At 40.1% G+C, this 25,679-nt stretch overlaps 1 protein-coding gene across 3 annotated transcripts in view; it reads left to right on the plus strand.

The window, feature by feature from the left end:
- Positions 1-25,679, plus strand: part of SYNE1 (spectrin repeat containing nuclear envelope protein 1) — a 482,398-nt gene that overhangs the window by 212,779 nt on the left and 243,940 nt on the right. For 2 of the 3 annotated variants that reach the window (XM_028494816.1, XM_024122567.1), the window contains exons 1-5: positions 15,383-15,663; positions 19,754-19,890; positions 20,119-20,296; positions 20,930-21,112; positions 25,433-25,576. In XM_028494816.1, coding sequence (XP_028350617.1) covers positions 15,421-15,663; positions 19,754-19,890; positions 20,119-20,296; positions 20,930-21,112; positions 25,433-25,576 — 885 coding nt within the window. In that variant the 5' untranslated portion in view covers positions 15,383-15,420. Of the gene's footprint in view, positions 1-2,498; positions 2,655-6,371; positions 6,664-6,798; positions 6,972-9,226; positions 9,537-10,849; positions 11,015-15,306; positions 15,664-19,753; positions 19,891-20,118; positions 20,297-20,929; positions 21,113-25,432; positions 25,577-25,679 lie in introns of those variants that run through there. The other variant, XM_028494818.2, reaches the window with a different exon arrangement.

Genomic DNA, 25,679 nt, shown 5'->3' on the forward strand with positions numbered 1-25,679 from the left:
ATGCCACCGTGGAGCTCAGTGGAGAGGCAGGGCTAGCACAGCAGTCCTGGGCTTCTTTTGCTCCGTTGAAGCCATGCCCATGCATACAATCTTCCAAGGAAGAGGTGCGTACCAAGAAAAGAAGGGATCTGAAGACAGGGTTTTGTGCGCAGGGGGTCAGACAAGGAGGAGGGGTGGAGACAGGTAACCAGTTAAAATATGTCACACTAACCATGTGAGGAGGTGGAGCCTGGACCAGATTGGGACGGCAGGAACGGGAAGAGACTGAGAACAGACCTCGATGAGAGCATCGTCCTTGCCAGCTCGATGTTGCTCGCAGTTGGTCCTCAGTGGTTCCAGTGACTGGCTGGCACTGTCCTCCATTCCGAGTCTTGATTATATCCAATTGCATCCATCATTCTCACTCCAGCCTTCTTCCTTTGGGCTCTGTTTTTCTTCTCTTTCTCCACTTTCTCAGGTCAGGATTGTAATTAATGCTCCCATGCAGCAGGGTCTTTGAATAATAACAAATATTTTCTATTACCTTTATTTCCCAAAACAGAACCTTTTGGACTCTGTCAGTGATGGGCAAAGCAAGCTTGATGCGGTGACTCGAGAAGGGCAAACTTTGTATGCACATTTATCTAAACAAATTGTCAGTAGCATTCAGGAACAAATTACAAAGGCTAATGAAGAGTTTCAAGCATTTCTGAAACAATGCCTTAAAGACAAACAGGCTCTTCAAGACTGTGCTTTGGAACTTGGGAGGTAGGTTGTTTTGACAAGTGTAGATTTCATCATACACAGAATATATTTTCAGGATTTAAAGACCCATTGGGGGGCTTTCCTGGTGGCGCAGTGGTTGAGAATCCGCCTGCCGATGAGGGGACACGGGTTCTGGGCCCCGGTCCGGGAAGATCCCACATGCCGCGGAGCGGCTGGGCCCGTGAGCCATGGCCGCTGAGCCTGCGCGTTCGGAGCCTGTGCTCCGCAACGGGAGAGGCCTCAACAGAGGGAGGCCCGCGTACCACAAAAAAAAAAAAAAAAAAGACCCATTGGGAATAAACAAAAAATATTTGAAACTGTGAGCTTAAATTATAATAAGTTTTGACCTTAAGTACATGTTCATACTAGGACAATAACTGATTGCTCAAACTCTGATGGCATCATTTGGCTTTATTTTCTATATAGAAAAAGGAAGGAATTATATTCACTAATAATTGTTAACGGCATAAATGCATGTATTTTTTTGTCTGTTTGGCTAAATCAAGATGTTAGAGTTTTGATACCCAGGTCTTAGATTACCCAAGTCCTTTCCTGTGTCTCCTGCTGGGTTGGAATTACGGCAGAAAACACCTATTGTATTTCTCTGAATCAAGATTCCAGTCAGGAAGCTATGTCAACAGGGGTGAATATATAATTAGAAAGAAAAAAATTTCCTTTTGCTAGGAAAAGAAAGATGTCAGTATAATCAAAATTGCTGCCAGCCGCGGCGGGTCCTCAAAGTGCAGCAACAGTCGACGAGAGAGGGTAGGGAACGGAAAGCACCAAGGTATGGGATCAGAAGGGCACAAACAACTGATGGTTGCAAGGCAAATTTATTAACAAAGCATAGTCACATATATACCCCTAAAGCAGGGACTTTGCACAGTCATTGTGCCCTAAGGCAGAAACTTTGCATAAACATTGTTCTATAGAACTGGTTTATCATCTCGGCTCAGTCGCCACCATATCTGCATCAGCGGGTCTATTGCTTGTTCCACAAAGGCACCAACTTCCCCTCCAGGGTTGCTTTTCCTAGCTTTAGGGAACAACCAGGGACTCTCAGTATCTGAGCAGGTCCCTGGAGCGATCTGGCCAAAGGCCATCTCCTTTTTTTACATTCATACCATAAAGTCCAGGATGCATACCAAGGAGAGTACAACCGGGCCCTGAGGCTTAGGAGGGTCTTAATGGCGCATTCCTCAGAGGGCAATGCACGCCACACAAAATGCCTTTGGGGTTGGAGAGTAGTATGCCTGCCTCTTGTCAAGGTTTCTTAGAGAATTTATGTTGCTTTCAAAACTTAAGAACCCTAGAGCTCTTGTGCCACCTTCAAATCCCCATAAGGTACAAAGACACAGAGATGACTTTCCCTTCTTTTCCCAGGGCTTCCACTGCCCCATTTATCCACTGGCCCCAATTCAGGGTCTTTGTAGTAAGGCACAAACCTGAGTGCCCACTGACATGGGAATGTTATCTTGTTGGTAATTACCCAGCTATAATCACCAAGGAAATCAACTCAGCAAGATAAGGTGCTTCTTTTTTTTTTTTTGCTTGTATCTCAAGAGAAATGTCCAGAATTTGTCTTTCTGTTACTGAAATAAGGGATAATTTAATTGGCTTATTGTCGAGTTTTCTTCTCTACTTGAAAATTCATGAGATCTTCATTGCCATAGACATTGTGACCTCAGATATTGGAATTTATTTACTATAATGAGGATATTAAAATTTCTCTAAGGTGTGTTTGTTTTCTTTAGCTTTGAAGATCAACACAGAAAACTGAATTTCTGGATCCAGGAAATGGATGAAAGATTAAGTACAGAAGACTTAGGAGAGAGTAAGCAACATATTCCTGAGAAGAAAAACGAAGTCCATAAGATTGAAATGTTTCTGGGAGAACTGCTGGCTGCAAGGTAGGGTGCAGAAGTGGAATAGATTCTTTCCCTACTAACAAGTGTTTGTTTGTCTGGTTGGTTGGGTATTTGGGTTGGTTGTTGGCTGGTTAGTTGGTTAGTTGGTGGTGGTTATGTTTCCATCCCTGAATGTCTGGCCTACAAATGATTGTGCAGTGTTTCCATGGCAGTGTGGTGATCTGGAGAGAGCATCGGGTTGGAGGTAAGGAGCTGGTCTGCATCCCAGTGACATCTCCCTTTGCTCAACAAATTGGACAGGCCACTCATTTCCTATATTTCTTGATATTAGCTTTTAAGCATTGTGATAATAATAATAATGATAATAATAAAAAATGTATTTTCCTCTCAGGGCTTATTATAAGGATATAAGGTGATTATAAAGATACCCTTCATTTACAGAAATAAATGAGACCCCAATTTCCACATATTCTTCACACACATCAGCCTCCAGCACCATTTCCCATCCACCCCATCCTCGTAATATTCTTAGTAAATCAAAAGGTGTACGGTCATGAAGTCTGGCTGTCCCAGAGGTTCGTTTTCTCCACTGCGATATTTGTCTCCTTATGGCTTGCCAACTGAGCAGATGTTTCTGACTCCTTCTCGGGCGGAGTTCTCCGGCCTATGCTTTGGACTCCACCACTTTCATGGCTTTGCTCCCTCAATTTACACTCCACCCCTGGCATTTTCAGTTGCTTCATTGGAACTCTGGCATTGGAAGATAGAACACTTTCCACTAGGGGAGGGCAGCTTGAGCCAAAACTCTTTAACTGTCTCACTGTCGTCTTCCAGAGCAGATACACTTTGAGCAGCAGCAGGCTGGTATCCAGCCTGCTTGATCAACCACATCAGCAACCATGATCAACTGAGCAAAGTTTGCCTAATTCAGATCATACTCATTCTGTGTCCTCTGAATCCTCTTTTTGGTCAAACATGCTAAGTATTCCTTGTCTTGAAAAAAACAAGCATACAAACAAGTATACCAACAGAACCCATATTGACAGCTGTTGTTGGTGTGCTAGTTTGAAGACTATTATAAAATTTCCCTGGAATGTTTTGGTCCCAACTCTGTGAGCCTTTACCATGGGGTAAACACTTTGTTGATTTTGTTACTGAACTCAGGTTAGGCTTCTCATCACTCAAGAATCCAATACTGAGAGACAAGTGTTGGGTAAAAGGAAAGATGGCTTTATTGAGGAAGCTGGCAATCCTGGGGAGAAGGTGAACTCATGTCCCAAAGAACCAACTCCCCATTGCCGATCAGAGGGCAAGAGCTTTTAAAGGAAAGCTTCAAGGGTGCGCAAACAGAGACTATGTGTAAAACAGTACAGTTAGCTTCTAGAATCATCTTGAAACTGATCATGCAGTAAGCAGTCTGGTCAGTGTCATACTGATTATTTTTTATTTATTTTTTTTTTTTGCGGTACGCGGGCCTCCCTCTGCCGTGGCCTCTCCCGTCGCGGAGCTCAGGCTCCGGACGCGCAGGCCCAGCGGCCATGGCTCACGGGCCCAGCCGCTCCGCGGCTTGTGGGATCCTCCCAGGCCGGGGCGCGAACCCGGTTCCCCTGCATCGGCAGGCGGACGCGCAACCACTGCGCCACCAGGGAAGCCCCATACTGATTATTTTAAGCACAGTTAATTTTCAATTCCAGGGTCGGTTTGTTACAGTTTCCTTGAGGCCAGTGTCTGGAATTGTGCAAGCCACATATTCAGTACTGCTCAAGGTGGAGCAGCTTATGTCATGGCTACAGTCTGGTCATCATGCAGTTAGCTTTTTCCCTCTGGTGGAGGTTTTGGTATCTGCACAACAGCTCAGGAATGTGCATCAGACACTTATCTATCTTCAGGGAGGAACTAAAGATTCTGTGACTCTACTGTCCTAATCGTTAACTGTTTGAGCCTGCTCTTTTGTGACTCAAGGAGGCCTGGGAGACTACAGCTTTCCTATGAACAAGGAGACAGGGGACACAGAAGGGCTTTTTTACCTGGGAGGGCCCCACAAGGTCCTGCTCAGTTTCAATTTTATAAACCCCAACCCAATGGTGAGTATCTCAAGGCCAGAGACCATCAGGTCTTTATCATCTTTATCTAGTATAGTGCCAATAGTAGAAACTATCTGCTGAATTAACAGAGTAATAGCATTATTCTAACTATATAACTTTCTGAAAATTACACTGCACTTTATTTACTTTTTAAATCTTGACTCTTGCTTAGGTACAGTGTTACATGGCCAGACCTACTTCTCTCCTCCTGTCAAACATTTGAAATGACTTTACATATTCTTCTTGAGCTATTACTCTCTGATATTCCAAGACCAGATGCTAAGAGTCCTTAGGTGTATTTGCTCCCAGCTTCTTTAGACCTGGCTGCTTGTCCGGACGATCCTAATGTGCTCTGCTGGTCTCCCAGCTTCTGCAGCTGAGTCATCTGACTTCTTGCACTTGCTTGCCACTTGCTCCTCCCAGTTCTTTGGATTTTTTTTGTCATAATATTTTCCAGTACTTTGCATATCTTGGGGGGATGTCCTGTATTTTTCCAAAGAACACCAAACTTGAGAATCATTGAATTTTTATTATCCATTAAGCAATTCTCCTCATGGTAACAAGTGATATCTGTCATCTTGAATTATTATTTAACTCACATCTTTGCTTAAGCCAACTTCATGTCTCAAGCAGATTCCAAGTAAAAGAGATGTATTTTAAAGAATATATAATGTTGTATAAGTCTTATGTATCTCACAGAGGCCCATAGGATGCTCTTTACATAGTAGGAAAAAAGAAAAAGAGAGACAATGTAGGAGATGGGCTTCCTATTCTTTCTCTAGCATTCACAACAGTTTGTGTTATGTCATCTGTACGCTCCCTTCTGGTATCCCAGGCATATCCTGATAGATGTGCTGAATGGAATTCAGACATCCATGAAACAAGATGAAGCCCACCCAGCCACACATGATAATGTTTTCCCTTGACCTAATTAACATAACCCCAAACTGAGATGAGAAGAGTTCCCAAGATACAACAAAGGAACCCATAAGTATTCATAGGATGGCCTTTTGAAAGAAACTTTTTTTTTTTTTGGCATTTTATCCCTGCCAAACATCATGCTGGGTCCTGGGATAGGAGATGAATGTAACAGCCTTGGCTTCTAGAAGGTGAAAGCCTTGTGGATTGAGACAGACAGAGTGTATGAGGTGACAGAGCAAGGCAGGCAGAGAGCACCCAGAAGAGGAGTCATCCTCCTGCTTCCTGGGATGTGATAACTGCACTGAGATTTGAAGGGCCAGTTAGAGAAGAAGCAGAGGAGAGCAGAAGAGTTTCCACGAAGGAGGAGTCTCCGTGTGTGTACAGCAGAGCGGAGTGTTTGGGGAATTTCAGGGAGCTGTTTACGGTTAGAGCATTAGCTAGGAATGGAGAAAAGTTAGAGATCGGCTTGAAGAGGCAGGCCTGGGCCATTTCCTGAAGTGAATCCCTAACAGTACAGCGGCCTGGCATCTAGGCATAGCACAGAGCAAATCAAGCCCCCCATGTGAATTGACTGCATTCAGAGAAACCATAGGGAACGAGATAGCCAGCCCTCTGAGGGCCCCCAGCATCCTCTCTGAAAGGCATGTCAGCTGTGAGCTCTTGTCTGGTCACTGCTCTAATGTCAACAATCAATTGTCGCTCTCCTGCGCTCCAGAGTGTCAGAATTAAATTTTTGTTTGTTTGTTTTCTTTAGAGAGTCTCTTGACAAGCTTTCCCAGAGAGGGCAGCTTCTCAGTGAAGAAGGCCATGGCGCTGGGAAAGAAGCCCGCCTGTGCTCCCAGCTCCTCACCAACTATCAGAACTTACTCCGAATGACCAAGGAGAAACTCCGGAGCTGCCAGACGGCCTTGCAGGAGCACGAGGCCCTGGAGGAAGCGCTGCAGAGCATGTGGTCCTGCGTGAAAGACATGCAAGACAGGCTGGCCTGTGCAGAGAGCACCGTGGGAAGCAGAGACGCCTTGGAGAGGCAGCTGCTACAAGTGCAGGTACGCGGGGCGCCGGCCCGACACGGCTGCAGTAAGGTGTGCCCTACCTTGATTCTCATGGGAAACATAGCCGTTTTTTAAAACATCAGAAGGTTTTAGTAACCCTGCTGACAAGTGTTCATTCTTCCTTCATAGGATATTCTCCTGATGAAAGGTGAAGGGGAAGTTAAATTGAATATGGCCATTGGCAAAGGGGAACAGGCCTTGAGAAGTAGCAACAAGGAAGGTCAGAAGGTAATCCAGACTCAGCTACAGACGCTTAAAGATGTGTGGGCCGACATCATGAGCTCCTCCGTCCGTGCTCAGAGGTACAGAGCCTATTTTTAGTGTTTCTTTGCCTGACTCAAACCCAGTGGCTTAGTAAAATGATGGTGCAGCGCTGAGGGTATCCTGCAGGGGAGTTTCCAAGCATATTATTAGAGCTACTTGTGTGCATGTCTGTCTTTGCCTAGATGGTACTTTCTGTAACTGCAAAGGCCAGTTTTGTTTGTTTGTTTACCTGCTTACTTTGTGTGTGTGTAATATTTGCATCTCCCATAATACCTGGAATCGTAGCTCCTTTCAATTCATCAAAGCAAGGATATAACAACTTTAATAACTTTGTGCTTTTTAAGGGAAATTAAGTCATTGGCAACTATTAGGCTTACATATAAATCTTTTTCTCAACCGAAGTAATACCACTGATACTGGGGATATGGAGATATGGGGAGAGTATTTGACCACCCCGGCGACGGGGTATCCTGGCATTTAGCGTGAGGCCAAGGGAGCCAACCTCCTGCAGTGCGTGGATATCCTCACACAAACATCATCCAGCTCGCCCAAAGCCCCTGCGCTAGACGCTGATGAGAAAGTCGAGAAGATACGGATTGTTACACCAGGTGGTGTTGTTGTTGTGTTATATTCGTGAGTGGAAGGCTTTATCTTCCTCCCTCTTCTCCGAGTATCAACAAATAATCTGGCTGGCTTGTTGGACAAATGGCTTTCAAAAGTCATACCAAAATACCAAAACCCATTCCAGGAGCCACATTCTAAAGGTTATATGTTTGATCACTGGAGAAGTGTGTGCTCAATACGATCTTAATAAATAGATGAATAAAAGATTAAAGTTCATCACAAAACAAAACAACACTGCAGTTACTCACTGCAGTGTAAACAGTGAGCCATGGTTACAACTAGAATTTGGGGAATTGTGCTTTGTTTTGTTTCCTTTAAATATGGAGCGTAGGTGGTGACTCCCAAAGTCAGCAGGACTTGAATCTTCATCACAACTCATAATGGGCAGCAAAGAAAAAAATCAGATCCCATGATTCTGTTATCCTGTAGAGCAGACCGCTGGAGCATGAACTAAACTTCCCAATGCTTGGCAATAGGCCAGCTTCATAAAGGTGAACAGGAATACGTGTGAATATTTTCCTGATGCTAGAATAAAATGTTAAACACAAGAAGCAGATTCAAATCCTTGATTTCCCTCTTTCAGCAAGAAATTACATTTGGCAACTGCATTCTGAACAGTAGCAGGGCTCAAATTATTGTGCTAAAATAATGAAACTGAACAAAGTAGGTTTTGCCCTCTAAGTGCTCAGAGGCTAGGGTAGGACACCTTCCAAAAATAAAAATGAAAAACTGACTCAGATTGTGTTACTGAAATGCTATGAGACTGTGGAAGAAGGCAGGGCTTGGGGTAGCTTCTGGAGAAATGAGATTGATTTGCACTTTCTAGAAAATTCTTTGAGGAAAGAATAGGGCTCTAGGGCATGTATGATGAGGTTTCTATTGATGTAAAAGGAACAGTTTGAGCGAAAGGAACAATTTGGAAGAACATTCACCACAGATATAACTCCAGGATCATAGGATTATATGCAAGGGAGGGTGGGAGGGGTCACTGAAAGTGAGTTTTGAATAGCTTATAAAGCTAAATATTGGAGGTGTTTTAAAAATGCCAGTCTGGAGAGCCTTTTACTTGACTATCTGGAGAGCTATTTACTTGACTCTTACTTACGTGACTTTAGTGACTAAATTTCTTATATTATTAGTGCACTGAACCTTCATTCCTTCACACGTTCAACACAGGAGCCCTAAACATTGTGCATTATATCCTTAAGTGAAAAATCAATCTAATTATATTATTTACCCAGAAAGAATACCTTACATTTTTAACTCCTGTCACTAAATAATCATCTGACTTTAATAAGATAAACTGAGTCCAAGAAAACAAAGAATTCATGTATATTAAATAAAATTTAACTGATGCCCCAGAGCTGATGTTTTATCAGTGTAACACATATATGTGTCTGTTCATTTAGACAATTAGCATTTGGAAGACAAATTCCCGGATGCATATGTGACTACAGCATCTTCAAGTCTGACATAGATTTATTTTCATTTGAAGAAACTGTGTTGTGGGTCAGAGGAGTAATGTTTCTCCCTGCACGTAAAAGCAGTGTTTTCATCACTTACAATAGCATTCAGTAAAACAGCTTACATGGCTGCAATGCCCTCGTGATTGGTTTTTAGTAGAGATGTTAAGATAACTTATTTTTATAACATGTGACATTAATTCTAGCACTTTAGAGTCTGTGATTAGCCAATGGAATGACTATCTAGAGAGGAAAAACCAGTTGGAGCAGTGGATGGAATCAGTGGATCAAAAGGTGGAACATCCCTTGCAACTGCAGCCTGGCCTGAAAGAGAAGTTTTCCCTTCTGGACCACTTTCAGTCCGTCGTATCTGAGGGGGAAGATCATGCCGGAGTCCTGCAGCGACTCACTGCCAAGGCCAGGGAGCTCTACCAGAAGACTGAGGATGAGTCTTTCAAGGAAACGGCTCAAGAGGAACTGAAAACACAGTTTAATGATATAATGACCATTTCCAAGGTTAGTGCCTTATAGTGAAGAAAAAAACTTCAAGGTTCAGGTAAAGAATACACTATGGGTTGAATTATAGGAGAACTGGCTGCTCAGAAACTATGTGTACCTTTAGTGAACAGGTATTACATAAAGGGTCATTTCTCACCAATGAATGCTCATGAATTTTTCTCTTTCTGCAATTTTGGGATTATTTTTTATTCTTTGGTTTTTCATCTTTCTCCACTTAGAATGTTAATCAAACCATTTCTTTTCTTTGTGAGATTGTCTGAGACTCAATTGTCAGTGTTTAGAGTTCTTTTTCTTTTGCTGCCACTTAACATTTGTTGTATTAAAGCAAATCTAGTTACCTCCCAGTTACCTCCTAGTTACCCTCAATCATGTACCAAGTATTTTGTTTATTTCTCATTTTAGTTTATATTAGTTTAATTAGTTTATTTGTTTATTTATAGTTTTATTTATATTTTATAGTTTTATTTATATTTTATTTATAGTTTATTAGTTTATTTGTTTATTTCTCATTTTAGTAAAAACTGCATTTTCCTGTTCTCTAAGAAATAGACTCCTTCATGTAGTATCAAGATTTTCTCTCAGTTCTATCTCTGAATCATTACTTTCTTCCATGAGTTTTCTTTTGTATATTTGTGAGAATGTTAAAGAAAGTAAGGGAGAAGTTCCCCCCGCCTTGGTTTTCCTTTTGGGAACTATCTTTGTATTATTCATACTACAATTTTTAACGTATGTGTTAGTTTATCTTAATTTTTATTTTGGTAGTGATTAAGAGCTATGACTTTTGAGTCAAAAAGACCTACATTTGAAATCTGGCTTTGACCCTCTTTTGGATATATGACTTTGGGCATGTTACTTAACCTCTGTAACCTCTGGAGGTCCCTTCCTATAATATAGTGTTACTAATAGTATCTACATCATATGGCTGTTGTGAGGATTAAATGAGCAAATGCATTTAAAGTGCTGAGCAGAATACTGTACACAAAGGCAACACAAATAATTGCCTGAATAACAAAAATAGTTATAATAATAATAATTAAGTGGATTATTAGTGAGGGATGTTAGTCAACATTCATTAAGCATAGATTTTTATTCTAAGCTAACCTAAAAAAATACCTAAAGGAAAATGGTTGCTTCTTCAATGTCTTTCAGTCTAATTAAAATTTGATCTTTTCATTTAAAGATATTAAACATAGAGAAAGTTCAGGAATAAGAATGAAATCTTCTCAGATGATTAAGAGACCTGTTACCTTGTCTGATTTCAGATTCTCAATAATTAGTATTGTTAAAATACTCTTTTCTTTGTCTACTAGGAGAAAATGAGGAAAGTAGAAGAGATTGTGAAAGATCATCTCATGTACTTAGACGCAGTCCAGGAATTCACTGATTGGCTGCATTCAGCAAAGGAAGACCTTCATCGGTGGTCGGATATGTCTGGAGATTCATCAGCCACCCAGAAAAAATTATCTAAAATTAAGGTCAGAAAATGGACAGATTTTTATAACTTCATTCTTTCATCGGTTCTTGAGTATCACACACCTGTGATAAAGATTCTGTAGATAAAATTTTTTATTTAAAATGTTTTCTTCCTATTTTCCATTTGTTGGTGTTTATTACCTTGCCCATAAGCAAGAGAAAAAAGGGAATTTAAAACACTTTACATTTGTGAGGAAAATAGAACATTGTCTGCAGATGCTTCTGTATGCAAATGTGCTGACTGCTATAGCATCAAAGCCTAAGAAATATGCACCAGACTAGTGGGCTGACCAAACCAGATACTATTTTCTAGCACAGTGGAAGAAAAGTTTATGAAGTAAGTTGGTTAAACGCATTTGAATAATAACTGGGAAATGCCATTCACTTGTTTTATTCTGCCTTCCTAGCCAATAGCACAACAACATAATGGAAGACAGTACTTTAAAGGGCATTAAAGCTATCACCTAGTTACTGCTTACAAGGGCAACTTAAAAAACCAAAATTCGTATATCTGAGGGAGCTGGAACAAGTATATTTCTAGTTACTTGAGTATTAAATTGCAATAATTTCCCCTCTGTGGAAATAATAGATTTTAATCTGAAAACTAGGCAGTGATGAAATCCTCAGTTGTTTAGTTATAGATGAGGAAATGCTGGAATATGTAGTATAATTGTGATCAGGAATGTGATGGCTGGAAATCAGAACATAAAAATAATCGTTGATGGGCTTCCCTGGTGACGCAGTGGTTGAGAGTCCGCCTGCTGATGAAGGGGACGCGGGTTCGTGCCCCGGTCCGGGAAGATCCCACATGCCGCGGAGCGGCTGGGCCCGTGAGCCATGGCCGCTGAGCCTGCGCGTCCGGATCCTGTGCTCCGCAACGGGAGAGGCCACAGCAGTGAGAGGCCCGCGTACCACACACACACACAAAAATAATAATAATAATAAAAATAATAATAGTTGATGATAACAATAATAACTATATTTTGAGGATTTACTTTTAAATGTTCGGAGAGTATTATCTTATTTAAATCTTACAATGACCACATAGATTTTAAATGAGATAATCACATAAAACCACTTCTTAAATTCTTATTACCTGTGTGATTCCCTAGAATACTTTCATATGTTCCTCACTAATATTTTGATTTCTCCATCCATTCATTCATCCATCCATCTCTCCATTTATTCAGCCAGGGTTGTGCAGTCCTCAAGGCACTTGCAGTGTAGGAGGGAATGACGATGCACAAACTGATGTTTATAAAATAATACCTCGAATGTCATGATAGCTCACAAGACTTTTCAAGTTCAAGCTCTAGCATCAGACCCTGACGCTGCATCTTGTCTCTGCTGCTTTTCTAGCTGTGTCTTCGGGCAAGCCACTTGATGTCCTCAAGCCTCTTTCTTAATTGGTAAAATAAGAATAACAGTAGTACCTCCTTCACAGAGTAGTTCTGAGGACTAAATTAGATCATGTGCATAAAGCATTTAGCAACATAGAACACGATAAGAAAAGTGGATTTCGTAAATGAGTGATTTAATTGGCCATGGAGTGACGATGTGAGAAGAGTCAAAGGTGATGGTCAGGACTTTACCTAGAGTCAGCAGAGCTGTCTCCACCTGAGGAAAACAAGTTCTTGCAGAGGAGACGGGTTACAGAGGAGACGGGTTACAGAGGAAGGATGAGGTGTTCAGTGTGAACTGGTGGATTTGAACTGCCATCTGGTGATGTCCAGGAGGTAGTTGAATGTTCAAGTCTGAATTTTAGGTTAGGAAGCTGGATTGAAGACACAAATTGGAATGGTCAGCACACAGTTTGTAGCTGAAGCCACCAGAGTGAATGAAACCAAGAACTACGTATAAAACAAACAGAATGATGTGCACAGGACCAAAATCCAGGCATTATCAATATTTAAGGGGCCTCAGAGGAGAGTCTGAAAGGGAGAGGGAGAAAAGAGAGGAGAAATAATAATGAGAGGGGAAAGGACAGTGTGGTGCCACCAGGGCCCCTGGTGGAGGAGGTGGTCACCATCACAGAAACATCAGGAAGTGGCCATTAAGAGGAGGACTAATGACAAGGCTTCCCTGGTGGTCCAGTGGTTAAGACTCCATGCTTCCGCTGCAGGGGGCGTGGGTTCGATCCCTGGTTGGGGAACTAAGATCCCACATGCCACGCTGCCAGAAAAATTTAAAAATAAAACGTAAATTAAATTAAATTAAAATAAAAGAGGAGGACTAACGAATGCCCCCTGAACTGGGCAGTTAGGCTGCTTGGCGATCACCAAGAGCCATTTCCACAGTCAGGTCAGGAGAGCAACTGGATGACACGGATTGGGGAGGGAAGCGTAGGGTGGGAGACCAGATAGCAAGGATGAACTCATGTTTTGAGATGTCGATATAAGAAAAGCAAGGAAATTCTTTTACAAAGGCTGTTTTCTGGGTTGCCCAATGCTCTTTCTCTGAAATGCTTTTATACAATACTTCAAAAAATATAGGAAAAGTGGGAGAAGGAGCTGGCAGGAAGAAATTGGGGTTTGGGAAGGAGAATGTACAGCCTGACAGAGGTTGTCTATCAAAGTCCAGGTCAAACCTGAGTGTAGGCGGGTGTGTGTGTGTGAGGAGGAACCTTGGAGAAGGTCAGGTAGCACCTCCTCTGTCCTTCAGTGTCATCCCTTCCTCACCCCCAGCAGTAACCAAGAGCAGGCAACTTCAAAGCCAAACGTGTATGTGTATGAGGGTGTGTTATGTGCATATAAGATGTTTTTACAGTTGAAATACAAGAAGGGGAAATACGTGAAAAAGTCATTTCAGAACACTTTTAAATGATGATATCCTTCTTCAAAATCTGGATGAGTGGAATTAGTGATTGCAAATATGTAAATATCCCAAGGTCATGCAAAGAAAACTGGGATAATGCCTTAGAGAGTATTTTGGGAAACTGATTTTTGATAGTAGATACCCTCCGAACTCACAGAGGAAATTTGAAATCACTCACAGAGGAAAATTATAAGTATTTAAATCCAGTAGTTATACCTAGCTCTTTTCAAAAAGTTATTTTCTTCATCAGATCACTACTTACCACATGCATTGGTAAACAAAAAAGATTTTTAGTATCCTAGTGCCGAGAAAAGGGTGATGAATGTGTATATAAATGCTAAATGTGTAAAAGGATTTCATGAGATTGTACTTTGGACTACTATATAAATACTTTCAAATGATCGATACTAAAATGTGGCTCTCGTATATACTTGTGAGAAGATATATTTATTTCAAGCTAATCTAATGAAATGTGAACTATATTATATAGCTTAGCTAAGATATAGTTGTGTTTAACATAATTTGTTAAACATGCTTCATACTTAATACCCCTATTTTTCCTACACTTGTTAATTTGTAATTGATTTTCTTCTGGAAGTTTTTTTTCCCTACTAATCATCTTTTCCTTCTATTTAATCCAGGAGCAAAGTCATAATTTTGTATTAATACTAACAGAATCCTGGCTTTAGCAATAAATATGTAAATATATAAACATCCGCATAGATTCTGTAAAAGAATCTATTCTCAGAAAGAAATGCCACTATTTTAGCTAATCCACAATTCATATTTTAATTTTATCTTGTTATCTTTTAGAGTATTTGTGTGCTTTAAGCCTAAAAGTTACAGTTAAACTGTTAAATTTCTAGTGAGGTTTTTAAAAGTAAAAATAATAGTAATAAATGAATGCTGTCTAAAGGTTACTTTGAACTTTTGATTAAGTATGTCTGTGAATTATTTATTTTAGTTACTATAAAAATGTTTACTTAACATACTGAAGTATTTGAAATCGAGTCGGGCTTATTCTTTTATCGTGATGGGTTAGCTTGAGTCCTAGTGGAACGGAATGTGGTTTAGGCCACCATCTCGGGGAAGAAAATGGAAATGGGGTAGAGACGTGAGCAGAGCACAGTTCTTCTGCAATCCTTGTTCACTGGTCTTGATGTCAACTTAGGGAAAAATAGGATTCACACATTTACAGGAGCAATACACCACAGGCAAATAATGCCTGATTTCAGGGTCCCTCTTTAGTCTGTTTCAGGATGTTGCGGCTTCCTCAGCTCATTTGGCCACAAACCTTGGCACTCACAAGGATAATTCTCTGCTGTGATGACTTAGAAGGGGGATGAATTGATTCCGGTTCCTTGTAGCACACTTGCTAAAACTTCCTAGCAGGACAGGGTCCCCCTCTGTACACATTTGGAAACTTGCAGCCCAAGTGACTCAGAGCCTCCTCGGTTGCCATGGTGATATTCCATTACAGGAGCTGTTGGATTCCAGAGAGATTGGTGCAAACTGCCTAAGCAGAGTCGAGTCGCTGGCCCCTGCAGTGAAACAGAACACAACTGCCAGTGGCTGTGAGCTCTTGGACACGGAGATGCAGGCCCTGCGTGCGGACTGGAAGCACTGGGAGGACAGCGTTTTCCAAACTCAGACTAGCTTGGAGAACCTGGTTAGCCAAATGGCCCTTTCGGAGCAGGAGTTCTCAGGCCAAGTGGCTCAGCTGGAGGAGGCCCTGCAACAGTTCGGTGCCCTCCTGACAAGCTGGGCTCAGCAGTTAGCCCTCCTGGAAGGCAAGAACACAGATCAGGAGCTAGTGGAATGCTGGCAGAAGGGCCGGGTAAGTTGGCTTCCTGTTTTCTGCTGTGGCTCCGCTCAAATTTTTGTTTGCCGCTCCTTGTTGCTAAAAAATCCTTGCTAACTAAGAACATGCAACATTCAGACTTGGAAAAATAAGTGTTTACCTAACTAAATTTGTATAGCTGATCTGTTTCCTTTTCTCATCAATCAAACCATTGTAAAAATACAGACATAAGGGCGAGGGAGTTTTTAGTTACCCTAAGGAGCATTTATTGTAAGTGGAAATATTTTACTTTCATTCTTATGGTGTAAGAGTTTGTAATATTGTGTTCAGCCATTCAGTCTGAAAAAATGGCCTGTGGGCACAGGCATAAATAGACCAAGGGTCATAGCTGTTCTCCTGCCAGGGAATTAGCTCTAACAATTAAATGATTGAATTTATAGCTTTGGAAGAAACGTTTGGTAAATCTCCTAAAGCACAACTAATAGTTTTCACCCTGATTAGCTCTCCTGTGTGTGGATTTGACAGCTGCGCTTGAATTAACCCGTTAACAGAACTCCTGGTCATGCTCACCAGTTAGTTGCCTTACGGACTTTTTCCTTTTTAAACTAATAGCTGCTCTTTCAGAATGTGAGGAAGGGAAGCATAAAAGGAAGAGTGAAGAATGGGCAGAAGCTTGAAGTCTTCTTTCTTTTACTGTTAAATAGTATCACGGAAAGCCTTTCGATATCTGCAGTTTTATAGTGCTCTGAATCGTGGATGTCCTTAAAAGGAAGTTTAGTATAAACTTCTCTGTTTCTATTTATGTTATAATCTTTTCAAAATAGCTTCAGCCAGCATTGTAGTAAGTCATGTAGTATTTCCAACATTGTCTTGTTTTAAATCAAGTATTTGAAATATAGCACACCACAAAATAAAACCTTATATTCATCTCTTTATACTATTTTATTTATAATGTTTCGAGGTTTTTTGTTTGTTTGTTTTTTCCTGATGCCTTTCCTATCCTTTAGGCTTAAGCCCTAGAATAAAGCTCAGAAAGCAGTTCTGTAAAACAGGGACAAGGAAGTTGGTAATTGTCCCATGTGGTCAGTATTATTCACTCTGGTATCAAAAATATCATTTATAATGTTTTTAGTTCTTTTTTGCTTGCCTTCCTTTCTCTTCCACTAGTATGAATGAAATTTTTAGAAAAGAAAGATTTGGTTGTGTTTAGATTACATTACTATTCTACCATGTTTTCATTGATACTATTAGTGAAAATACTAGGTGAATCCTATAAAAAGTGCACAGGATAATGCAAAAGTGAATATGGACTTTTAATTGTACTAGAAATTCAAAGCTGACAGCCCTCTGCTTAAATCTACTTCCAGATTTGGCTCCAAAGTTCATACTTTTGATGACAGTACTACATTGCCTCCCAATATTCAGATTTTCTTTTCTTTCTAATAATGCTATTTTGGAGATAACATTATGCTGTACATCTTAAACTTATACAGTGCTGTGTGTCAATTATATCTCAATAAAATGGGGAGAAAAAATAAATGAAAAATAAAAACGGAGGTAATAGATGTTCTTACCACAAAAAAAGAAATGGTAATTATGTGATGGGATGGAAGTGTGAGCTAATGCTCTGGTGGCAATCATTTTGCAATACATACATGTATCACGTCAACACATTATACACCTTAAATTTGTCTACAACGCTGTATGTCAATTATATTTCAATAAAGCTAGGAAAACTTTTTAATTGAAAAAAAGAGAGATAATACTTCCATTACTATGAATACATAGGAAAAGTTTTACAAAATAATGGATTTGCCAGGGTTCTTTGGCATTGTTTTGCTGTGAGGGAGGGCTTGTCATTGTTGAAAATCATAATAATAGTCACAAACCTTCACAAGTGTTTACTTTCTCTTCTGCAATTAAGTGATGAAACTCAAGAAATCCTTTAAAAAACAAAAATGGACCATCATCTATAAACTATATTAAATCATGTTGCAAAATATCTTGTTCACTCTGTTTGCAAAACTCATATTTTTTAATATCCACTAGGTTATTAGTGTTAGAAATTTAGCAATTTTATTAACCTGTATAACCTTAAGGAAAAAAAAATGCATTCTAGGACTTAACTGAAACAGAAGTATATGAGCTGATATTTATAAAATGAAATACTCTGCTACAATACTTTAATCTATGATGAAGTTTAGAAAAAATTTTTAGTGTAAAGATTTGGTCAAAAGCTTTTCACTTTTCATATCATCTGATTTATAAATGACCACTTTGAATCTCTGGTTCTTTTTACTTTTTGGTATATGGTAAATTTCTTTAGTTGTTATAATGTTCTTCCTTAAATAGATGGTTCAGTGTGGTGTAAAATAGCAGTTAGTATTTTAGTGTTTGGAGTTTTGGAGAGAAACTTTCTAGTTATTATTTGTGAATTTTATAAATAAAAATATTTTAGACTCCTCTATGGCCCAGCCACTAAGCTAAATAACGAATTTTAAAACCAAGAACAACATCCCTCCTCTCAGAATCACAGTGTAGGTGGAAAGGCCAACAAACTCAAGACCATTGGGGACTGTGGATTGCGATGAGTGCCAACAAGGTGCTGTGCGTCCTCGAAATAAGCCCCTAAGAGGTGGGGCAGAGGGCAGAGAATCCTTAGAGGAGCTGTGATTTGAGCTGAGCCTTGAGGTTTGATTAGGTGTTGACCAGGTGGGTGAGGTGGGGGAACAACATCAAGATCCAAAATTACTGAGGAATGAGAAAACACGGAAGAGACAACTAGAGAACAGGATTCACATTAAGAGAACACTGTGCCATTCTAGAGAGTAAATGGGGTCTATGAGAGTTGAGAAGCAGAAGAAAAGAGATAACTGAACTGATTAAAAGAGTTAAGACATAGAATAGACCAGCCCTCGTTTCTCTTGTATGGAGTGAGAAGGGAAATGGGCAAGGCCAAGATGATGCTTAGTTTTCTGATTCAGATCAGTGGGAGAACAGTGGTGCCATTTTCTAGGATGAGGGATACAACACAGACCTACTTTGTTGAGAGGCATGGTTTTCCTACAAATCTAGGCCAGGTCTTGATAAATATCTCTGAGAATAATAATAGTAACAGCAACAGCTATCTGAGTAGTTACTCAACTTCTTGCCCCTCCTCCTTAATTTTTTTTTTTTTTTTTTTACCTTGGCGATACTATTATCCACATAGTCCCACTTAAATAACCTGCTGTCTTTACTAACTAGGCACCTGGTGTGCCAGGAATTGTGCTAAGTATTTGACACTGGTGATCTCATTTGCTTCTTGTGACAAGCTATAAGAAGAAAGCTCTGATTGCAAAGCACCTTGTGTAACTCAGTAGACCATGGCCTTGATTTCAGAGGTGCACTTGTCAAATCCCAACACTTTATTTTGGATTAAGTATTCACAGTACTGTGATTTTTCACATCTCTCTCTCTCATTTGTTAAACTGTGAGCTCTTCAAGTACAAAAATTATACCATTTTGGGAGTGTCAGAATCCAGCAAAATGACTGGCACATGCCAGACATTTAGCAAATACTTGATGACTGTATTAATGAAACTATGAAATGAATAAATTACTAGTTAAATTAGACCTCTGGAATGTAAGAAATTCTTAATATGAATGTTAACCATAGAAACTACATAAAACCAGTTGCCTTATGTATTTTTTAATCCCAAATAAGTATTGCTTTGCTTTGTAATGATTTCTCTTCACCTTCAGCTCACACCAACAATATTCATACACATCTTCCAATGGCCTGGGCAGACTGTTTTTTTTGTTGTTTTTTTTTAAACAATTTAGGCTATTTTTGCTTTTCTTTTTCTTGTCCCACTTTAAGTTACTTGACCACTTGATCATTTGACTACCCGGTAACATTGGATGCTCAAGTGACTATCCATGCCTTGAAAAGGATGCAGATTAACCAAGTGCTATTATATAGCCTGGGGGAGTCCTGAAAATAGGTCTCATTTCTTTACTGAATCTACTCTGTTGGCTTTTCCCTCACTAATAATTTATGATGTGATTTATGCATGTATAGTATGAGGATGTGGAAATTACCCAGTTTAAATGCTTGTTCCTCTGTCTTGTTATTTCCTAATAGGAGATACTGGATGCTCTACAAAAGGCAGAGCCTCAGACAGAGGATCTCAAGTCTCAGCTGAATGAACTTTGTCGTTTTTCCAGAGACCTGAGTACATACAGCAGAAAAGTTTCTGGCTTGATTAAAGAATATAATTGGTGAGCGTGAACCTTACTGGTATTCAAAATATTTTCACACAAATAAGAAGCCAGAGGTTTGTTTATTTTAAGTTGTGAGTTCAGTAATAATATAAATTAATTAATCTGAAATCCATTACCAAATGGCGTGAGGGCAATACTCAGGACTGTTGACTCTGTTGAACATTATTTTAATCTACTTTATCATTTTTTTCCCCTCCCATTAAATGTTTCAAATCATGGTTTTAGTCTTTGTTTGCAAGCATCCAAGGGCTGTCAGAATAAAGAACAGATTTTACAGCAGAGATTTCAAAGAGCCTTCAAGGATTTCCAGCAGTGGTTGATTCATGCAAAGATCACTACAGCTAAATGTTTTGATATACCTCAAAATATTAGTGAAGTTTCAGCAAGTCTTCAGAAAATACAGGTAAGAGTGTGATCAATTAATTCTAATAATGGTAATGGGAATTCCCTGGCTGTCCAGTGGTTAGGACTCCGTGCTTCCACTGGAGGGGGCACGGGTTCAATCCCTGGTCGGGGAGCTAAGATCCCACAAGCCTTGCAGCCAAAAAAAAACTATCCAATAATGGTGCTTAAGTGGTTTAAAAATGTGCCTCTAGATCTTTATAAGCATATTAAAGTTTGGCTTAAGAAGCTCAGATTTCAGGTAAATCCCTGCTGGAAACAACTGATGTGTATGTGAAAAGAAACTAGTCCATTGATCTAAATGCATGCTATTTTTATATATTAATAGGGATTTAGGAAATAATAAAAGCTCTCTGTATGTGACAAGCATCATGCCTGAGCACTCTAGGCAGATTTTCTCAGTAATTTTCACAATAACCATATCAGTTACATAAGATTATTATTAGATATGATACATACATAATACAATAATACATAAAGTATTATTGTACAAATAGGGCAAGAGAACCTTAGTCATTTAAGATATACAATAAAAATTGTTTATTTCTTTTCTTTGATTATATTGAGAAATAAGTAGTAAATTCAATGGATAAAGCATTTTATTATGCCTAATCTCTTACCTTTTTCTTTATAGGAATTTTTGTCGGAAAGTGAAAATGGACAGCACAAGCTAAACATGATGCTTTCTAAAGGAGAACTTTTGAGTACTCTATTGACCAAAGAGAAAGCTAGTGGCATCCAGGCTAAAATCGCAACTGCAAAAGAAGATTGGAAAAATTTTCATTCAAATCTCCACCAAAAAGAATCTGCCCTAGAGGTATACTATATACAACCTGTATATACTGTATATACAATATATACAATATATAGTATATATACAATATATATATATACAATATATACTATATACATACTGTATACAACCACGTGGATATGTTCTGTGCTGTTTGTTGTTGTCCTTGTAGTTACAATGCAGTGTATTGTATTCAGTACCTCCAAATACCCTTGTTAATGATTTTGGTCATCCCTCTCTGAACATTAATAGATAACTGGATGACTCTAAGAAACAGCTCAGCGTTGAAGTGTGAACCTCACTGAGGAATTTGATAGCTTCTTGCATGGTAGGGGCAGTTATCACAGGCTTGCCCGTGCACCATCCCACCAGGAACAACTGGTTTTACTTTTAGGCAATATCACTTAATTTTTTTTTTTTTTTTTTTTGTGGTATGCGGGCCTTCCCCTGTTGTGGCCTCTCCCGTTGCGGAGCACAGGCTCCGGACGCGCAGGCTCAGCGGCCATGGCTCACGGGCCCAGCCGCTCCGTGGCACGTGGGATCCTCCCATACCGGGGCGCGAACCCAGTTCCCCTGCATCGGCAGGCGGACGCGCAACCACTGCGCCACCAGGGAAGCCCTCACTTAATTTTTCATATGAAATCCCTCAATTTAAGAAGTTGTCCTAGGTGAACTGAACAGAAATATCCACGTAAGGCAATGCTATGGCTGAGATGGTATAACTAATGCAGGTATCAGGTAATAGGTTTTTGGAGCTCAGTATGCAAAGAGACAATGGTTATTTTATTTTATCCAGAGACAGCATAAATTGAATTTATTATAATCATAACATAATTTCTGCCACAGTGCAATTATATTTTTCTTGTGATCATCTGTTTTGTGTGCCAACTCTTAGAGTAAAATTGTGAGGCACGGAGAGTATTCTTTTCCCTTTTAAAACAACACTTCCTAGCAGAATAGAGCCTTAATTTAATTATGGCCATAATTAATGCAGGATGGAAATAACAATAAAAGAGAATTAATATCTGGAAAGAGAAAATGCATGTTTCTTCAATTCTTCCCTAACCAGAGATCATTGTAATTCTCCTCTGTAATGGTGGCTATTCTTTCATGGTAGGCATCCTCCATTTAATAGAGAGTCATAACCATTGTGCAGTGCCTAGAAATTTACTCTTAACCCTGCAGGGATCATTAGTGCAGTGTGGCCTGAGCTGTGAAGCATCTGCTGTTGAGGGTAGTACTGTACATCTAGCACAGGTAGTGAGGTTACCTAGCTCAAGAGATGTCCAGGAGTAGATGGGTAAGTCAGAAATCTCCTACCTTCCTACTTTTCTTATTTTTCCTCCTTCCCTCCTCCCTTTCTTTTCCTTCCTTCTTTCCTTCCTTCCTCCCTTCCTTTTCCTTCCTTCCTGTCTTCTCTCCATGCTTGCTTCCTTTCTATTAGGAATACACACATATTAACACCTATTGTGTGCCAGGCACTATGTTAGGAGTACAAAAGGGTCAGTCTTTTCTCATTCCTCAGGGAATTCATTTTCTGAAGAGGGCAACAGTATATAAAGAGATGGTTGCAATGTAATATAGGTATGCTCAGGATATGGTAATCGCTCAAAGAAGGATGCAACTAACTCTATTTGGAGAAGTCAAGGAAGGTATCCAGAAAGGCGACGTTCTAACTGAGCCTTGAAGGCTAAACATTCTTTGAATTGGCCGAAGTCGACGTGCATTTCTGGTAGAAGGAATTGAATGTGCAGGGCCAGGGTGTCATGAGTGTCAACTATGAATGGGGGACTTTGAGGGGTTTGACATTCACGTAAGATTTTGTGGGAAAAGCAGCAAAGATAAGACCGGAGATGACGATTAGGACCAGATAGTGGAATGTCTTGCAGACTAAGCAATTTGACCTTGACTCTTGGCCAGAATTCCTTATCTGAACCCCAGAACAGCATTTATTTTCTCAATTTTCACAAGGATGGAACATAACCCATACCATTCTAGGTACATAGAAGAGAGATTAATTCATTACATACAATGGATACTTTAGGATACTAGGGCTTAATTCTAGGGTTGAGAAAGGCTGAGTGAGGAACCTACTGATCTTTAAGCTGGAGATAAACTTGTCAACTCTCTGGCTCCAGTGTAGACCAGAATGGCGAATAATAAGTAGCTGGAAGACCAGGGAAAGCTTTTCATAGTGGTCCAGATGAGAGAGACAAGAGCCTGAATTAAAGAAATGATAAGGGATGGAGCTTTATCTCTAAAAGAAAACATAACAGGATTTGGTAAAGAATTCCATGAGGGGCCCAGGGAAGGAGAAGTTAAGTTTAAGTCTTTGGTTTCTAGTTCAGAAGATGGCATGAATGGTGATGCCATTAACTGAGACATGAATATGACAGAGAAAGTAGTTTGGGAAGGGATAGCAAAATTGATTCAATGTAATATATGTTAAACTTTATGGGCCTGCAATATCCTCAGCAGGTAATGGCCAGGAAAGTAGCAGTGAAGGTGAGTGCAAAGTTCAAGAGAGAGGGTAGAGCTGTCAAAACAGTGAGAGTGAATATTTACCAGTCACTGTTGAAGACACTTAACATATATTAATGTGTTTAATCCTCATAACCACCCTCTGAGGTAGAAACTCTCTTATTTCTATTTTATGGATGAGGAACTTAAGGCAAAAGGTGCTTAAATAATCTACCAAGTTCTCACGGCTAGTAAGCGTTGAAGACAAGGTGTGGACCCAGGCACTCTGACTTGAAGTGTTGTATGAATACAGTTCCGTAAATGGAAGGCTTTAAGGCTTTGTAGGTGGTCACTGAAGCCGTTGGAGAGACAACAGGAAAATTATGCAGAGTGAACATTTGGTGGGAGGCCTATACACCCCCAAGGATAGGAAGCATATGAGGAACATTAGGAATTGTTAGACTTAGTATCAAGCTGTCTTTATTCCTGTGCCCCAGGCCCCTTGCTCAGGCCCTCTGACTTCACTCCTTGGATGAGGAACCCAAACTTTTTACAGTAGATCCCTGAGCCCCTACTGCTCTACTCCTCAGTCCCATGTCTTTGTAGCACTAATTCCTGATCATGGCCCCCAGTTTTTCCTTTAGTGGCCCCATGAGACTCCAGTGGCAGGAAAATGGAAACACCTTGAATTTATAAATTTATTTAATTATTCAACAAATATTTGTTGAACGTCTTCCATTTGCCAAGGACTATTTTAAGCTCTGGAGATACAGCAAAGAATAAAACAGAATAGAACTCCTGCCCTCATGAAGCTGAAATTTTAGTAGAATACTCCAGGAGTTATCCTGGTATCTTACATTTGTGAAGCACTTTTAATTTTCCAAAGCATTTCCAGCTACCATCTCCCTAAGAGGTGACTATGGCAGCATGACTGTCCCCACATTGTAGACACCGGATCAGATACATATGGAACCTTGAGCCATTCTCCCAGGCTCCTGCAGTTCTTGCCACATAGATTTTTAAGCTAACCTATGTGGATTTGCTCTTTGACGATTCTACGCAAAGCTCTGATTTAAATTTAAATTTAAAATCCTTTAGTGGGTTCACGTGGCAACATAAATTTCAAATTCACTTCAGTCTAGCGTTTTTATAAATAATAGAGTGTAGATATAAACACCTTGGCTAAGGTGAAATGGCACCATATAAAACTTTATCAAATACATATGACAGCTACAAATTATCAACGAAAGTGGTGACAACATTCTTGTGTAGTAAACACAGAATACTATTTCTTGTTTCTTGTATCTTTATAAATCAGAATAAGCAAATTGTTTATTAAAAACATAATAAGCATATCAACCATATGCTATTTCTTGTTTCACCATTAATCAAAATCAACAAAATGTTTGTGAGGACTTATTTATGTTCCCGCAAGTTACCACCATGATGTGTCCCAGGAAGTGTCAGACACAGCCCTCCCCTCATGGAGTTTGTAATCTACTTGTAGGCAGGCTTGCTGGCATGAGATGAAAACTCACAATGCAGCCCAGTCCACGATAAAGTATGCAGTGACTGGTGTAAACAGCAAATGTGACGGAGGCTGAGAAGGGGGTGTGTGTGAACTCTGAGGTGGGCTGGATAATGAGGGAAACATCTATTTATTAAAAAGTAGAACTTAAAAACCTCTAAAGGGTTGTTCACAAGTTAACCGGGTACCAAGGTGAAGGATAGAAAGTTCCAGACATTGGGGACAGGAAAAGAAGGGGAGATGGGTGGGGAGGTCAGGTTGGGGTGGGCTTTGAATGCCAAGTGAAGACTCTGGACTTGCTATTAACATTTGTTTTTTTTGTTTTTTGGTCCCTAACACTATCTAAAACCTCATAGAATCTAAAGATCCAAATGAAGGACTTTGAAGTAAGTGCTGAGCCTGTACAGGACTGGCTGAGTAAAACCGAGAAGATGGTGCATGAAAGCAGCAATCGCCTGTATGATCTGCCAGCCAAGAGGCGGGAACAACAGAAGCTGCAGGTGATCAGCCCCTCAGCCCGTCTGGCCATCCCCCGTCTACCACGCATTCAGCTCAGAGGCATGTGAGCACCCTGGAGTTAGATTGTGCTGTCCTGAGATAGAG

This window comes from Physeter macrocephalus, chromosome 10 (genome assembly GCF_002837175.3).
Source record: "Physeter macrocephalus isolate SW-GA chromosome 10, ASM283717v5, whole genome shotgun sequence".
Classification (NCBI taxonomy): Eukaryota; Metazoa; Chordata; class Mammalia; order Artiodactyla; family Physeteridae; genus Physeter; species Physeter macrocephalus.